The following is an 18,154-nucleotide window of genomic DNA, read 5'->3' as shown; positions in this document are numbered from 1 at the left end:
AGAACAGGGGATTTACAATTCTCCCCCAAGAAGTTCAGTCGCAAATTTAATTAACACATTTTTTTTAACGAGCGTCCTCAGCATGGAATCATGTCCTCCGGTATGGTGGTCAAAGCATGAAAGGGCATATGAATGTTTAGCATATCTGGCATGTAAATACCTTGCAATGCTGGCTATAAAAGTGCCATGGGTTACACCTGTTCTCACTTTCAGGTGACATTGTAAATAAGAAGCGGGCATCATTATCTCCTGTAAATGTAAACAAACTTGTTTGTCTTGGCTTTCCCCCCTTTCCTCCCTAAGAATGGTGAGGTGTTAATGGGTCATTTCACCTTGAATAGTCCCTTGAAGTATGTGTTAACTACTTGTGCTAACTGTTCCATCTTGTATTTAGTTGTGACACTCTGAGGCCAGGTCTACACTATAAACTTATATCAGTATAACTACGTCACTCAGGGGTGTGAAAAATCCACACCCCTAAGCAATGCAGTTATACGGACCTAGTTCCTGGTGTAGACAGTGCTCTGTCGATGGGAGGACTTCTCCTGCTGAGATAGCTACTGTCTGTTCTGGACGTGGATTAACTCCTCCAATGGGAGAAGCTCTTCCATTAGCGTAGTAGTGTCTTCACTGAACCACTGGTAAAGCGGTACTGTTTTAAGTGCAGACCTGTCCTGAGTAAGTTTCCCAAACCTGAAGAGCTGTGTAAGCTCAAAAGCTTGTCTCTCTCTCACCAACAGAAGTTGGTCCAATGAAGGATATTATCTCACCCACCTTGTCTCAGCTTTTTTAATACATTCATCTTCCATAAATTATGGATTGAATTTTCCCTGCACAACAGGCAGTTAAATGACCTTAATTCTGAAAGGTACATATGTAAATTAAATATTGCATTTTTCCAGAAATCACAAATGCAGTAAGATCAATGACAGAATGGGGAATCAATTGAGAAATCGTAGCAGAAGTTGCCATTCTGTCCTTGATGTTATTTTATGATGTGCATCAGGGAAATGATGGGATTCTGTAGTGTACTCAATTGCTTGTTCATTTCTGTACACAACCTTGCGGTGAAAAGTAAATGCATATGTGATTACATTACAATGTACGTATTTATCGTGCATTACAATGCAATACAGTAAGGTGAGTGAATACAATACTGAATGCCTTCGTGAACTTACTGTACTGACAGTTTTCCTACATTGTTGTGTATGAAAAAAAGAAAAGTAAAAAAAAGGGACAGGGTGTAATGGGGTTTACAAACGCCATACTGAGCATAGGCAGAAGGGTCAGGAGAGTGTTTCTTGCTTACAGGCAATCACTGAGCTATTGCCATTTTCAGCTGTAATACTGAACTGTGGACACTGAAATAGAATGCTAGTAAGCTTTGGACACTGCAGCATGCTACTTCTGTTGTATGCAGGGGGAGCGAGAACTTTATAGACTGAGGAGCAGGAAGATATGTGTACTGTGAATTGTTGGAGTGGAGGGCTCTTGAAGCTTGAGATCTCGTACCCACTTCTTCACCACATCCACAGTGCTAAGTGAGCTGGTATGGGGCTGGGCCACTGCTCATCCGGGCATGTATCCGCTCACCCGAGCACCTATCCACACCTCCTCAGGTGAGCTAGCTAGCTCGGCATCTACTTGCCCTGAGACACGCACTTCAGGGGTTTCTGGATGAACAATAGGGTAGTTTGGATACAACTGCGTGCCTGGCCATGTATGAGTCAGCAGTGTAGATACCCCAAGAGTAGCTGAGTATCTGCCACACAGGTCCTAAGACGGGGAGGAAAATTCCAAGGTGGCTTTTAGGCCCTCTGATGGTGGTGAAACTAATGGGTTTGGAGGATTTCTCTTTCACCTCTAATCACCATGCAGGGTGGGTCCTGCTCCACTATTTAACTCCTATCCTTTCCTTTTGAAATATTGTACATCACAGTAGTTATCTCTGGCCAGATAGCACCTTCTCTTCTACATGGCTGCCAGACACAGCTGTCATGTAAAGAAAAGAAATAGGTTTGCTGCACAACCCATTTTATAAACCATGTCTTCCTGCTTGCCAGTCAACCAGGGAATGAGCTGGTCTCCATTTTGTACCCACTGAATTTTACTGTGTCCTGTGACATCATTCCCATGAACCCAAATGATTTTGCATTTGATCTAGGAAGACTTTGTGTGTCCACTCCTGGCAAAATGGCAATATTGGGTTGATATATATGTCTCTCAAAGAAAAATAAATACCTCCATTAAAAGGGCTTGTTTGTTCACATAATAAATATTATGAACTCTGATTGAGTGATTGAGCCAAATTTTGAAAAGGACATAAATGATTTAGGAGCACAAGACCTAGGGTCCTACATGACTTAAGCACTTTTGAAATTTGTATGCTTCACCCATTGTTTGATATGTATTTGTAGTTGTCTAAGGCATTTCCAACTAGATATATTCTCAAGTCAGAAAACTGTCATTCACATTTTATATTCCAAGTATATGGTAAAACTGCTATGTACTTAAGTATATACTTATCTTATAGTACATAAGAAAATCAAAGGCAAAAACTTTATGGATTTGTCAGTGTATCAAAGATCTCTTAGTTAATCATAAAAGATCAAGCAGGAACTTCAAAGGCTCAGCACATTAATTCATTTATTTTCATTAAACATTTCATAATGGGTCAAATCTTGCAGTCCTTATTAAGGCAAGGGAATTGGTTTGACTAAAGACTGCAGGGCTTGGCTCATAGTATAAAAACAATTTGGATGTATTTAATTGTATTTTCTGCAATATCTTTGCTAAATGTTGATTATTTCCCCAGGCTTGTTAATTTTTATATTTTTTCTTCCTCCCTGAAACATTTGCAGATCTATTTCACAACCCTCTGTCACAAGATCCAGGGTACCGTCTTTATGTGACATACTTCCTTCCCTCAGTACAACTCCTCGACAGGAAGAGTAAGGACTGCTTTCCTCTTTTCACAGTGCATTGACAGTCACTTATGACTCTAGGCCATTTAGAAAAGTAGGTGAATTCTTCCTGTGGCTGTTCTCCTTCTTCCTTCTCTCCTCCTTCTCCTTCTTGCTTATATACCAAAATGTATAGTGAATTTAATCCAATTAATTGTGAGATTTTGCACGGAGGTAGAGTTTGTGAACTAAACAATTCTCTGCTTGATATCAGACCTTTCATGTTGAAACTGATTAAAAGATTTGGCTTCTTTGCTGTTTAAAATGTGTATGTCTCCACTCTGAGATCTCATTTGTCTTACATAAAATTCTGTGGACCAAATTTAAGAGAAGTTAATGTCAGTATTCAGAAATATGCACCTATCTTCATGTGTGCAAATTGGGTAAGTGCATGTACAATGGCCAGTTTATTTCAGTTTGTGCTCACCCAGAGGTCTGCATACCTTTGTAGATTTTAAATAAATGCATGCACATTTCTTAATTGATCTTATTCACATAAAACTGGCTAAGCCCACTACAAACAAAACTATTATCCATACATCTCTCCCAGCAACCCCTCAAGGTAAAACCTGGGCAAGTATGGCTCTATTTTGCCACCATTACTCTTGAGAATAAACAGAAGAAGTAAATGAAATACATAAGTTAATGACTCGATCAGCTCGTTTCTTGTAGATGCCACAGAAGAAATAGATCCTAAAGATCGACTTCTTCAATAAATGCCTAAGTTGTGTATTTACCTACATGACTTTTTTGTCATCTGAGTGAACTGTTCAATGATGTGGAGGAAGGGGGTTGAACATTAGGAGGAGGAATGTTGGAGACAATGGGTAAGATTCTCACCCCTGCTTTATGCTGGGTGATAGGGCTGGAGTGGTATAAAAGGGCTCTTGAAGCCCCAGATCTGGACAGGGGAGAATTCTTCTGGTCCAAGACCTGAGGCTCAGTACCCTCTCACCAGTCCTAGTGATGGGGTGTGACTGAGATGGGAGGGGTCGAGTGGTGGGAAGGGCCATAGCACACAGTGTTGTGGAGATTCTGGGCAGTGCTGCTACCCAAAGCCCATTCGGGGAGGCTGACATAATTTGGACAACATCCCAGGACTTGTCTAAATTATGCTGGGGGTCACTACAGACCTGGAGTAGCTCAGAATCAGGAGGATGTAAAGTGACTTAAAGCCATCTTTGACCTCCCCCCTCGTCCTTCTCAGCTATCAGTTCTTTACTGTGCCTTTTCTATAACACAAAATTTCACCCATAGGATTGAAGCTAGGAATTACTGAAAGGGAGAATGAGTGAGTTTAATTCCGGTGGGATTAGAGGAATTTAGTTTGTTTAACTTTAAAAATCTACATTATAACTGTGTACTAATAAGACTCATCTATCATCACTATAATCATTTTGTCTGTACGATACATCACTTTCCCCCTTTGCATTGTCAGTGTACTTTCTTCCAGACAGAAACGGACTCTTCCTCAGTGTTTGAGAAGCAGAGCACAGAGTTTTGGCTGCACCACAATCTAAATATTAAAAATAAAACAGTTCTTTTGACTCTGCTGGTTCTACTTGAGAAAGGATTGTCCTCACAAATAATGGTTTGCAAGATTAGGCCCACATTACAATTTGCATGTGCACTTCCCTGTTATACAGATACAGGTTTGCTGGTGGACCTCAAGCCTTTTTCTGAATGTAGAAATCATAGAAATGTAGTACTGGAAGGAATCTCAATAGATCTTCTAGTCCAGTCCCCTGCACTGAGGCAGGACTAATTATTATCTAGACCATCCCTGACAAGTGTTTGTTTAACCTGTTCTTAAAAACTTCCAATAAGGGAGATTCCACAGCCTCCCCAGGTAATTTGTTCCAGTGCTTAACTACCCTGACAGTTAGGAAGTTTTTCCTGGTGTCTAACCTAAATCTCCCTTGCTGCAATTTGAGACCATTGGTTCTTGTCCTTTCCTCAGTGGCTAAGGAAAACAATTTATCACCCTCTCGGTATAACAACCTTTTATGTACTTGAAGACTATTATCATGTCCCCCTCAATCGTCTCTTCTCCAGACTAAAAAAAGCATTTTTTTCAATCTTATAAGTCATGTTTTCTAGACCTTTAATCATTTTTGTTGCTCTCCTCTGGACTTTCTCCAGTTTGTCTACATCTTTCCTGAAGTGTGGTGCCCAGAACTGGACACAGTACTCCAGTTAAGGCCTTATCAGTGTACATTTGGCATTGTTCAGAATAACTTTTTCAGTATTCAGGATAGTACTTCTCTTACTGTTGCAATGAGGACCATTGCTGGAAAGAGGAGAACTGGCTATAATTTAATCTAGGGAAACTATATTGATATTTACAAAGTCCAGAGATAATCTTGTTAAATTCATGGACTTAATCTTCCTTTAAGTACAACCACAGTACAATGATCATTCCTGAATTAAGAAGTTAGACAGTATTTTTTACCAAACTTTACCCTTGACTGTCAATTTGAGAACTCTTTCTTTAACATTACAAACTCCTGTCATTACTATGGAACATTACTAAAATATACTCTTGTATTCCTCATTTACACAAGACACTTGGTCACACTTTTGTTACCCCCAGGCGTAACTACTGCAGTTCCTTTCTAATTGGTCCCCTAGACATCAATATTAAAACACTTTACTGAATTCAAAATGCTTCTGCTAGAGTTTCTTGTTTTGAGTCTTTAGTTCCCATTTATTCCAGTTTGAAAGTGCTGAGATTAGCAGGTGGTACATATTCTTAATGTCAAAATTCTCCTTTTGATTTACAATCTTAACCTCTTTGTTTAAAATTTACAAGTGATCTTCAAACAAAAGGACAAATGAAGCTGCAAAACTTTTTTTGATTGTACTCCTACAACTTTCTGTAATTGAGTGGTGGGAATTATTATTGACTTTGAACTGGAATTCTGTTTTATTATGGATATGAATCTTACAATTTAAGACTTCATTTAGTTCTCTAGTATAATGCATTTAAACACCATGTAAACAGAGTCTAGGGGTGAAATCCTGGACCCAGTGAAATTAATGGGAGTTTGGTATTGACTTCAGCGGGTCAGGATTTCACCCAAAATCTTCAGGCAGTATAAATCAGTATCTCTCTATATTGAAGTAAGTGGAGCTATACAAATTTACAGCAGCTGAGGATCTGGTCATAATTCTGTAGAGAAAATAGTTTTTGTCTGAATACTAGCAAGCAGCTAAGCTTAGATATTATTCATTGGTATAGAAAGGGTAACAGTTTTTATTTCTCTTTTAACAGAAGTTACTCAAAAAGAAAGGGAATCAGCTTTACATATTTACAACCATGAAAGGTCCCGTGTTCTCCAATCTATAGGTTTTGGAAAGAGAATAGATATGCCATTGGTGGCTAAGACAGTATCTACCAGAAGCATTCCATGCGCCAAAAGTTCGCTGCTGTCTCCAGGTATTTATAATGATTTAGGGAAAAACATATATTTCCAGGTAATTTGAATTAGAAATAATAATTTTCACCAACTTAATAATGAAATAGATATGCTTTATGAACTCAGATTGCTTCTTTATTTAATTAACAAACTGTAGCAACATGCAGTGAATGTGTTCTTTCTACTAATTTTTATATTACACTATGTGTTTTAATCAAACTCTGGAATAACAGAATTGCCTTTAAGGCAGCTACTCAAAATAGAATTTCATTATCTTTTCAAAATGTATTCTCATTCGTGTTGAAGGTTTTACTCACATGTTCTGAACAGATTTAACAGGGAAATGAATTTTTCCAGGGTACTGTACCTGTGTACTGACCATGAATGTCTGTATGCAGTGTTGGTTTAGTCATGTCAGTCACAAGATATTAGCGAGACATGATGGGTGAAGTAATATTTTTTATTGGACCACTTCTGTTGTGTAAGTACGACAGTTTGTCTCTCTCACCGACAGAAGTTGATTCATTAAAAGATATTACCTCACCCACCTTGTCTCATGAATATCTGTCACAGACAGATCCGGTTGTTTAGAGTTTTGGTGCCCCCTGGTGCTTATTTGACATTTTAGACCTTTTCAGTCTTCCAAAGAAAAAGAGTTTCTCTCTTAAATAGTGTTGCAGATGGTGCATCAGCCTTTTCTATAGCATCTAAATACACAAAACTCTAGGTCTGGAGCCTTTTGCTTAAAATATACTACAAATATATACCTACTAGAAATATCAGTCACACAAAGGTTTGGTTTTTTAGTAGACTTACATACTTAACATCTCTCCCTACCTGTTTTATTTGTAGAAGTTTAAAATGTTGTGCTCTTAATTGTGATTTTTTAAAAATGGCAACGTAGCATGTCATCTTTGTTGGGTCTGTGTGAGTCCAGATGAAATTTGATCCATTTAAAAGAAGGATGATGTTTTTTCAAATTGTCAAATTTAGAGGGGTCTTTTTGTCTTGCACACCATCTTTACTAGTAAAGATCCTGCAAACCAAATTCTGGCCTAAGGTACAGTCATGAACCGTAGTGGCTTCGAATTATGTTCAGTGACAAATATGCAATCCCATTGTCTTCCATGGGATTGGGCAGGTGTAAATGAATGCACTTTGGGTGTGCAGTTGGAATTTAATTAACGATTTGCTCATTCTAGACAAGCTGTGATCTTGTCTATACAGGGAATTATATCTTTTTGTGGCGATTGCTAAGCAGATGTCTGCAAGGGTTCATGATCATATGCCAACCAGTACCAGATAAAGAGCAAACAGCTCAGGAGGACTTATATTAAAACCAGGGATGAGAGGAAAAAATCCAACAGGAGACATGAAACCTCTCCATTTTTTGAAGAGTTGGACAGGATTTTCCACAACTACATGACCACCATACCCAGAAAAAGTTTGGAGCCTGCTGCATGCTTTCTTCCCCACTCCACCAAGGACAATCAGTAAAACTCATCAGAGGATGAGCGTGAGTGGGCCACTGATTGCAGGGTCCATGCTGGCTGACAGCAATTTGAAAATGGCACTAGCTCACCCAGAAAAGAAATATGGGGTAGAGAGACAGAGGAAGCCTATGATTTTTTAAAAATTTGAACCTGCCTGGCATCCATTATGCATCCCACAATGCATAGCAAGAAAAATCCCAGAATGCATATTGCTTAGCAACAAAGCAAAGGATAATGGGATACTCTCCAAGAACACCATGCCCTTAGTACTCAGCAAACCACCATCGTGTGCACAAAATGATGCACATTAAAAGTGGGCACACTGTTCCGTGTGTATGATATTAGTGTGGTTTGCGTATTTCACATTACCTAATGCACATCAAAGAGCTACAGATTAACCCCTCCCCCCAATAGACAAGCCCTGAAATATAATCCAGGTAATTCTCTTTTATATCTCCGAATTTAATGGAGCAAAAATAGACAAAACTTTCAGTCCGATAAGCAGAGATGACTCTCTGAAGCACTGTTATGCATATACATTAGTAAGCTCGACCACTGTAATGCTGGGGGCGCTTTTTTTGTATGGAGGAATTTGTTAAGAGTTGTTAAAATATCTGCCTGAACAATGCAGTATGACCCTGATGTAGCAAAGCACATGCTTAACATTAAGCATGTGAATTAGTCCCACTGAAGTTAGCCTACACTCAGCCTCAGACTTTCTTAAACGGCAAAATATGGAACTCAGGAGCCACTGAAAATGGGTTTATATTATAACCAAAATGACAACAACTTTTTACACTGCTGCAGCTTCACTGCTACCAACAGTGGATTCTCTAGTAGTAGAGAAAGGTCACAGGTGATTCTACTGTCATGTCACCTGAGCCTGCTCTAAAAACTCTCATGCCCTATCTACAATACTGTGTCCACTATAGATAAAAATACTTACACATTTTCTCATTGTAGAATGAACATCATGCAGTTGGTTCTAATAAACCCATTTAAGGAGTTCAGAGTGCAAAGTTTGGACTTGATAATAAGTTAATTGCAAGTGATTTTGAGTGTAATGTTTTGCATAGATTTAAATCATCTGCAAAACAATGACTATAAGCTTTACTAGTTTAATAATAATTTCTAAAATGCAGGTTGAAAGAGTTATTTTTAATCTTTTCCCTCATAGTTCATAAGGACCCCTGGGAAGTTAGAAACTGATATCTTTGAACAATGTATCTTTTTCTTCATCATATGTTCACATTGCTTTGCTATTGGAGGGTTGGTGCTATCATTTCTTTTAAAGAAAAAAATGTATGGCAGCATTTTTTGGGAGGGGAAGTAAAATGTGAATAATGACACAACATATACAGTCAGAAGAAAACATTTAATAACCAGGAAGCTATAGCCTATATTTTTATTTAACTACTAATATTCAGTTGTAATGGCTAGCACTCCTAGGGATTGATCTTGCATTATTCAAGTCAATGGGAGCTAGAACAAACCGTAGTTCTTAAATGGTCAAAGTGCTGTAGAAATATTAACTACTTATTATAAATTTGTTGTTACAGGTTATGAAGTTGCAAATCACATAAATAAGTAAGTAGTTTGTTTGTGCCTATTTTTGTTTTTGCACATCAAAAGTATTCACTCAATCCTCACTGCTCCTACAAAACAAACAAACAAAAAAAAAGGCAGACACTTTTAAAAAATATTCTGCTCTTTTTTGTGGCGGGATAAACCACTGTGTCCATCAGTGATGAGACAATCCACCTGCTGCTATCTTCAATGCATTTTCAGTAGTATTGCTGATTAGGAAATGAGGTGTATGATAAAATGCAGTTCATTTTGCAATATCAAACACAAAGTCAGGGGTGGGCAAGCTTTTTGGCTTGAGGGCCACATCTGGGAATAGAAATTGTATGGCAGGCCATGAATGCTCACAAAATTGGTGTTGGGGTGTGGGAGGGGGTGCGGGCTCTAGGGTGGGGCCAGAAATGAGGAGTTCAGGGTGCAGGAGGGGGCTCCGGGCTGGGGAATGCGGTGCGGAGGGGGAGGGCTCTGGCTGTGGGGTGTGGGCTGTGGGGTAGGGCTGGGGATGAGGGGTTTGGGGTGCAAGAGGGTGCTCCGGGCTAGGATCGAGGGGTTCGGAGGGCAGGGGGTTGGGGCATTCTGAGAGGCTCAGGGGTGAAGACTCTGGGCAGCACTTACCTCAGGTGGCTCCCGGAAGCAGTGGCATGTTGCTTCTCTGGCTCCTATGCAGAGGCGCGGTCAGGTGTCTCTGCATGCTGCCCCATCCACAGGCACCACCCCTACAGCTCCCATTGGAGCGCCAGAGGGAGCCATTGGACTGCATAGGGGCCAGAGGGGGGCCATGCTGCTGCTTCCGAGAGCTGCGTGGAGCGTCCCCAGACCCTGCTCCCTGGCTGGAGTGCTGGAGGTGGGCCATGCCCTGGCTTCCGGGAGCTGCATGGAGTGGCCCCCGACCCCACTCCCCAGTGGGAGCTCAAGGGCCAGCTTAAAATGTCTGGTGGCCCGGATGCGGCCTGCAGGCTATAGTTTGCCCACACCTGGACTAAGTGCTAAAAATATTGTACATTAATGTGTTAGAGCAACTGAGTAGTTCTGCTATAAAATGAGTGAGAGAATTTCCTTCTAACTCCCTATTCTTAAATAGGCACTTTCCTGGAAAACATGCTGCCCTGTGGAATGAAATTTCTCAGCCCACAGTTGGTTTATTTTGTTGGATTTTTCATGTATAATAGAAATAAAGATAAAACTTAGTTCTCTCTCAGTGTTGTGGTAGGGAAAAGGATGCTATTAATGCTCAGACATTTTTAGATGCAGTTTTTTTATGGGGAAACTTTACAAGTTTAACAGTTCATGCTTGTTTTAATTTATCAGTGAGCAACATGTGTGAGTAGGTATGTTTTAAACATAGACATTGTTGAGAAATATATTTTTAAAATTAGCATGTACACATGTTAGTGCACATAAGTTCGCTACCATTTCCTTTAACAACCTAAGTATACATAACTATCCACTTTGAGTATGGCGCTATGCAATCAAGCAAATCATAAAGAAAACAGAGTTCTATGCTGGTTTCAATACCACTCTGCTTGCTGCATATACTTTCTGTTGCTTTTAGTGCTCAGGTCCCAGATTCCACAAGGTACTTAAGCGCATGCTTAACTATAAGCACTGGAACAGACCTGCTGAAGTCAGTGGAACTCCTCACACAATTAAAGCTAGGCACATGCTAATGTGTGTACATGCCTTTATGCAGAGAGTTCTTTTCTATTCAGTTTTTATACCGTGCCCAACACCTGAGCACCTATATACGAGAATGACTGTACTGCCGAGTTTCTTTCTGCCTCTACTCTCCTCACTGATTTTGTGAGTCTACAGCTCACATCTCTTATGGTACAACTAAAGTATGACATGGCACAAAACGAGCTTATGGAGTTTCAGTTTTTGGATTCAAAATCTGCTAATCAGAAGTTTGCACCTTGATTATCCAGAAGAATCACAGTGAAATAAACATCAGTTGCATTTGCCTAAGTGTGTGATCACTTACATCTGCAAAAGAGACTATAAATGCAGTGTAATGATTAAGATTTTACATGTACATGTAACCCTTCTGCCAGGTGAGGCCAGCAGCAACCAGGTACAGGGGTTCCTTTTCAACAATACAACACAGAACTGGCTCAAGCTGCCACTCAGTAACCTAGGAAAATTACACACCACCTCTGGGCACCTCCGAGAGGCAATATTTCCCCACTCGCAAGCACAGAGTCTGAGTTTAGAAAAGAAACTTTTAATGAAAGGAGAGAAGTCACCTGACATTAATTAGGGAAAATGCCACAAGGAGGATTCATAAACATAAAACTGTGCGCAGGACACCCACCCCAGAGTGCGCGGGGCAGAAGATTTTCCACAATCAAAAGTTCCTTTACTGTGCCCTCCTCTGCTTCCTCACCATATCCCAATCACAGTGGTTGTCCTTGGTCAGTGAGGACCCAGGGTTCAGAGTTGCATCTGTGTGAGTTCACCTCCCACCTGGGGAAGAAGGCACCTTGCTTGCTCTGCCATCTGAGCACTTGCCCTGCCAGTCACGGTTTCTTGCTGCCTAGCCATCTCATCAGCCATGGTAACTCACTGACTGCTTGCCACTTTTGCTGGCTGCCCATCAGTTACCTTCTGCTGCCACCTGCCTCACTGCTGTGACATCTGTATATCACTCTCTTAGTGGTTTTCAGCAGGCTGGGCAGAAACACTACTCCACCACAAGTGATTTCAGCTCTTACTGAGTATTTGAAATAACAAAAGATTCCTAATTAAGCCTATTTAGCACTATCTGTAGGGAAGAACCGGTTAAACCAGATCAGAAAGTCTACATCTCATGGCTGGGACACCCATCTCCACTCTCACTTACTTTCACAGGGGTCTAGCATTTGAGCCCCTGGCTTTCAGCTGAGGGTGACTCCCTCATTTGGAATAGGTTAAGCACAGTTCTGAGCCCCTTTATTCATACAATAAAGACAATATTGATAACAACATTTCACTCCCCTAGTATTCAATAATAAAGTGATTTGTAACCCAACACCAGCCAAAGTTGATCACTTTGAGCAACACAGCTCTATCTGCTGTATATCTTGGCAGAGTAGGTGTGTTCATGTAAATACAGATTGCTCCTGACCTCTCTACCCCTCCCCAGCTAGCTGTCAGAGTGGAGTTCATTCAGACCCTGCTTACATACAAGTCATAAAATTCACTTATAAATCCTACTGTAACCAGATCTATATGCACAGAATCATATCCCTGTGTATAAATGTGGCAATATTGTGAAAGTTAATTCTGAGCAATTAATATTGTATTAATATATCTTTTAGCACTGAGTTCACTTATTTTTTAAAGTTAAGGAAAATACATTTTAATTAGTTTATTGCATTAGGTTAATAAAATGAAGTTTCTTTTACTTGGACTTCTCTGACGCTGCCTTTTTTGATTCTCTTTTGTTTTGTCTCATTTTGATCTCAAGATTTAGAGAGGAAGTGTATAAAAAAATTTCGTAAGTAGTTATAGACTAGTCTGTTTAATCAATAATTGTCTCTACCATTACTTTCCACATAACTGTTTCCAGAAAATAATTCCAAAGTGGTTAGGAAAAATTGTTTTTATCATGTCAGTTATTTACATTTGTTTTGTTATTTTTGTAGAGTTCCATTTGCAAACCCTGAAGATGCTGTTTTTGTGAGGGCAATGAAGAGATCTATAATGGAATTTTCCTCTGTGGATTGGAATAAAATATCCACCTGTCTAGGAATACGCCTTGAAAACAAACCAGAAGAACCTCCTGAGAAATTGACAGTCAAATTCAGATAACTGTTTGGTTCCTTAGGAAAATATGTACCTACATGTTGGATATTAAACTTTTATTGTAAGTTAATATCCATAAAACATGTATGCTATAACTTATACTTGATTAAAAGAACTTTCAGCAGGAAAATTCTAAATTCATTTCCTTTAATCCCAAATGTGGGGATTCAAGGATTAAGGTTAGAAAATGCCGGTCACAGATTTGCTGTAACTTTATCATAATGTTGCCACAAATTGAATTCTCATGAGTATAATATTGTCTGTTGTGACAAATTAACAAAGCAAAGCTTTACATTAACTTTTAGGACACTAAGGATGAATGTATTCATCTTTGATATTCTTTGCTGGTTGGCCTCCTCTTTTCTAAATTAATCAGGTTTCTCTTACCACCTTAGTTTCCAACACTTCCAGGTCAGATTAAGGCTTCATGTGGCCTCTCTCTTTCCCAAATGAAGTCATTGCAAGTCATCTCAGTGTATAAGGTTGGTATATAGTCCTTATCATTGATATCTTAATTTTAGCCCTGTTCCCAACTCCTGCTACAATCCACTTTTGTCCTTTGCTGATTGCTGTTTCAAAGGAAAGTGTCTGGAACTGGCAGGAGGGGAAAGTTAATCACATTAGGAATGTAGAGAAGAGGCAAGGTAAGTCCATGCTGACTTCTTACAAGAGTCCCAACCTTTCTTACTTCCTGTTGGCCAGAAACCTGTCTTTGCAATTGTGCTCATAGTGGTCAAGGTGAAACACTAGGAATCTAGCCAGACAGACGTATTAATCACTCCTCATGGGAACACTCTACTGCATTGCTGTCATGGAGAACCTCCTGAGCTGTTCCATCAAAGGAAAGGCAGGATTTATCTCCCAGTGTATGTGGGGTAGGGGAGAGCTTTTGGTAGATCAGAGAGCCATGATTGAGTCCACAGAGCCTGGCCTGCATCCCAGCAGTTAAACACTGTAGGTGCTTTAACCCAGGATTCACAGTTAGAAGGGATCTAATACTTTATCTCACAGCAGTATGAAGCTGAGTGTGATGTGGAAGAAAATGTTTCAGTCTCCAGGGGAAGAGGGAAGTACATTGCACTGGGACAGTTGCAATGTAAAGTTACACTCTGATTTACTCAATTACAGAAGTAAATTTCATGTTGTTAAATTCTCTGAAGATTTTGTGTGCACTGAGCATACTCCAGCCTAGGGCTGTAGGGACCCAAGCATGACTTTCCCTCTGATTGCTCCTCCCCATTGCCGGGGCCTATGTGCCACCAAGAATTGGAACTGACAGCAAGGAAACTGTCTCTCCTGTGCTCTCAATGCTCCCCCTGCGAATATGGAAGAGAAAGAAGAAGCTGCCTGACTGAAGCGAGGTGCATGTGGGGAAGGTGTCTTTCAGAAGACAGAGGGTGAGGAGGAACAGAACGGGGACAGCAGGAACAGGAGCTAGTGGAGGGAGACAGGAGCTGTAGTGGGGTGCAAGGAGAGGGAGAAGAGCAGAGAGGGGCATATAGGTACAGAACAGGAGGAGGGCATAAACCAGAGGATGGAGGGGATTAGATAGAAGCAAATAGGGGCAGGGGCAAGAGCCAAATGGTGCAGGATTGGATAGGAACAGAAAGGTGGGGGAAGGAGGGAGGAACCAAGGTGGGGGGTAGATAGGAGGAGAGAGAGACAGAGCCAAGGTAGGATGGATAGAAGTAGAGGCAGAAAGATACAGGCATGTGTGGGAGGGACAGGTGCAGAAAAGTCTATAACCATTCAGGTACACTCTCCTCCAGAACCTAGAATTGAACCTAGAAGTCCTGCATCTCTATACTCCTCTGCTGTCAGAAAATAGCTATGAAACCCACTGGCAAGTGTGTTTGTATGTCCTCCCCATCTATTGGCTGGTCCACATAGATGATAACAGCCTACTATTTCTATCAGTTACTCCATTAGCTCAAATGGCAGAGGTCTGTATTGTAGAACTAAAGGTCTAAACCCTGCTGACTACCCAAGTTGGGGGTCAATATGGTTCCATATGATGGAATTTGTTTTTTTCAGTTTTTTTTTTAAACCCTAAATTAGGAAATTATAGCCATAAAACTAGATTAAAAGAAAAATAAGGTTGCAAAATCAAGCATTCAAATATTAGGAAATTCCAGAATTAAGGATGGCCGTGCAGTCTAAACTTGGGCCCATTGTGCATATGTATTATGATACAGTTTTAATTATATGATCATATGTTATTTTTCTGAAGGACCCAGGGCCTCACAATGGATAGTTATTCAATATTTTCAAGATTTTTTTGAATCCTTGTCATTTGGTTTGTGGTCCCAGGCCTTATTTACCACACACCATCTACACCTTGCATTGAATACAAAATTAGTAATTTACTCCTGGCATTTTTGTGTTCTCACCATAGTATCTGAGTGCTTCACAGACATTCATGAATTTATCTTTACAATAACCCTGTGCAATTAGGTGTTATTATCCCCATCTTCCAGATGGGGAACTGAGACACAGATATTTAAGGCCAAATTTGTCTTGATTATCTGGACTACCTATGATTTTTCTAGCACTTTCTATGGTCAAAGCTCAGCTCCAATCATCTTCATTTGCAGTTGTGAGCACTCAATACTTCTGCATATCTGGCCCCATCTGTTTCACATTGGGCACCAAGGAAATGAGGAATGCACAATCAGCAGCCAACTGTGAACGTTTTCATTTGAATGTCTTGCCTAGCATCACATAGGAACTCTGTGACAGAGGCAGGGATAGAAGTTCCCAATTCCCCATGGCAGCATTCAACTGCTTTAACCATGAGACCATCCCTGCTGTTTCTGCAGTCCTTTACCTTGTTCACGACACATCTTCCAACTTCTGCAACAAATGAGACAAGCAAGGTTCCTACTGACAACAGCCTCATTCACTATACAACCCTGATTTATCTAGAGAACCATTTGTCCTGTGAACTGGAGATGTAAGCAAAGATCTAATACATATGCAAAAATTAAGATTGCAGAGGCAATCTTAACTCTGGCATTTCCTAACTTTTGAGTGCTTGACGTTGCAACTTTAATGTTCTTTTAACCTATTTTTAATGTAATTATAATGAAGCTGTTGCAAAGAAGCAGGAAGTCAGTACAAAAAAAGGGAGCTATACTATTTTACTGTCAACAAAGTTTTTTGATTAAAGAACAGCTAAATACTAGTCAACTTTCTTGGCTACAAAATGGCTATAGAAGGCTGTCCTGGTAGGTCATATCAACAGAATTAGTCTCCCAGCATGCCCAGTTCTTGGTGTGCATTTCTTCTTATGTTACATAAGTAGTTACTCAATATTGTTGTGGAAAACGAGTCACACCATCTGTTTGGTTCAAACAGTCTGAGGTTTTTTATTGAATACAAGCATGCAGGGAGAGGGAGACAGAGATGGCCACACACAGGTGCCACCCTGGTCTCTTTCTGCCCTGCCCCTACAATACCAGTTTTATATAGGTTCAAATCCAAGCCAAATGATACATTTCCTTATTAATTATTTTTACCACTCAAGCATTGTTAATAAAGCCTTATAAGGAGATAATTAAAAACAGTTTTATAATTAGCACTGTGCTGATGCACGTTATTATCAACATCTGTGGTTTGCTTGTGGCAGCGTTTTGTCTAGGGACTTTTGCAGGGTGGAGGGTGCATATAATGGACAGCTAGGGACGTTAGGCCCTTTGGCTCTTTTCTAGCTAGAGATTGGTCTAGTCCGTTATTTGGGTCAAATGCCACAGCCCAGCATACGGAAATGCTTTTAGCTTAAGCTGAGTCTTACAGGACGCAGGCCTGTAGGCCTCTTTTGTTACCGCTCTTGCATATGTTGCATATAGTACATAGATTTTGCCGCAGAATGGGATGGGGTGAGGTCAACAGTAATTTCACCCACAGTATATACAAGTCTATTCATCTATAACAGTCTATAGAGCTACATTTTGCCTGTGATGGCTCTTGTTGACATCAGTGGGGACGGTACACATAGCTGCAGACACAGTTGGCCCTTAAAGTCTTGGGTGCAGTGCAAACCACTATAACACAAAAGAGAAGAGTTCCATAAGGTAAATTTCCACATGCTCCTAATTCTATCCCTAACGCAATTGAGATAAACATGCTAGAGAATCATGAATACTTTACAGTTTCTGAGATTAGCTGGCTTTTAGTCACTTTAGGTTTTTTTGCTCTGTGTATGTGTGCATGCACCCATTTGTGTGCATGCATGGTTTTTAAGCCTTTTCTTTTAGGGCAGACTCAATATTCACAGGAAGTTTCTCGCTAGAGCAGGGGTGGAAACCAGTCTTTCTGTTTTGTAGGAAATTCTACAATTCTGATTTTATGTTCCAATTCAATCAGCTCTAGTTGGTGCCCTTTTGTCATAGGCATTCAAAAATATGGATATCCTATTTGAATGCTGTGCCTGGTAGTCAGTTCAATTTTCTAAGTGTAGCCTTAGAAGGATTTTATGGTGAAATGGCTGTTGATTAGAAAATAGATGAGATACATGTGGAGACACACCTCAGAACTGGTTGCCTTGATCCTCCAAAAAGAAAAGGAGTACTTGTGGCACCTTAGAGACTAACAAATTTATTTGAGCATAAGCTTTCATGAGCTACAGCCGATGAAGTGAGCTGTAGCTCACGAAAGCTTATGCTCAAATAAATTTGTTAGTCTCTAAGGTGCCACAAGTACTCCTTTTCTTTTTGCCGATACAGACTAACATGGCTGAAACTTGATCCTCTAGTCACTGTTCTCTTAAATTCCAACTCAAGGCCTACTTCCACTGTATCACTGACATTAAAACTGCTAATGTTGGCGGGGGCATGGAACAGTTTTACATAGATGATGGTATTCATTTCTTTCTAGCTAAACAAACTCTAATCATTTGGACCATCACAGAAGG

General features: G+C 40.2%; 1 protein-coding gene across 2 annotated transcripts in view; it reads left to right on the top strand.

The window, feature by feature from the left end:
* LRRC72 (leucine rich repeat containing 72) overlaps positions 1 to 17,902 on the top strand; it is a 48,490-nt gene extending 30,588 nt beyond the window's left edge. Inside the window, exons 6-9 of one of the 2 annotated variants that reach the window (XM_037891646.2) lie at positions 2,862 to 2,951; positions 6,238 to 6,402; positions 9,435 to 9,462; positions 13,083 to 17,902. In XM_037891646.2, coding sequence (XP_037747574.1) covers positions 2,862 to 2,951; positions 6,238 to 6,402; positions 9,435 to 9,462; positions 13,083 to 13,248 — 449 coding nt within the window. In that variant the 3' untranslated portion in view covers positions 13,249 to 17,902. The remainder of the gene's footprint in view (positions 1 to 2,861; positions 2,952 to 6,237; positions 6,403 to 9,434; positions 9,463 to 13,082) is intronic. The other variant, XM_043541119.1, reaches the window with a different exon arrangement.
* The last annotated feature ends 252 nt before the right edge of the window (positions 17,903 to 18,154 follow it).

The sequence above is a fragment of the Chelonia mydas genome, chromosome 2 (genome assembly GCF_015237465.2).
Source record: "Chelonia mydas isolate rCheMyd1 chromosome 2, rCheMyd1.pri.v2, whole genome shotgun sequence".
Classification (NCBI taxonomy): Eukaryota; Metazoa; Chordata; order Testudines; family Cheloniidae; genus Chelonia; species Chelonia mydas.
Note: the sequence above shows the minus strand (reverse complement) of the source record. Positions and strands in the feature narration are given on the sequence as shown.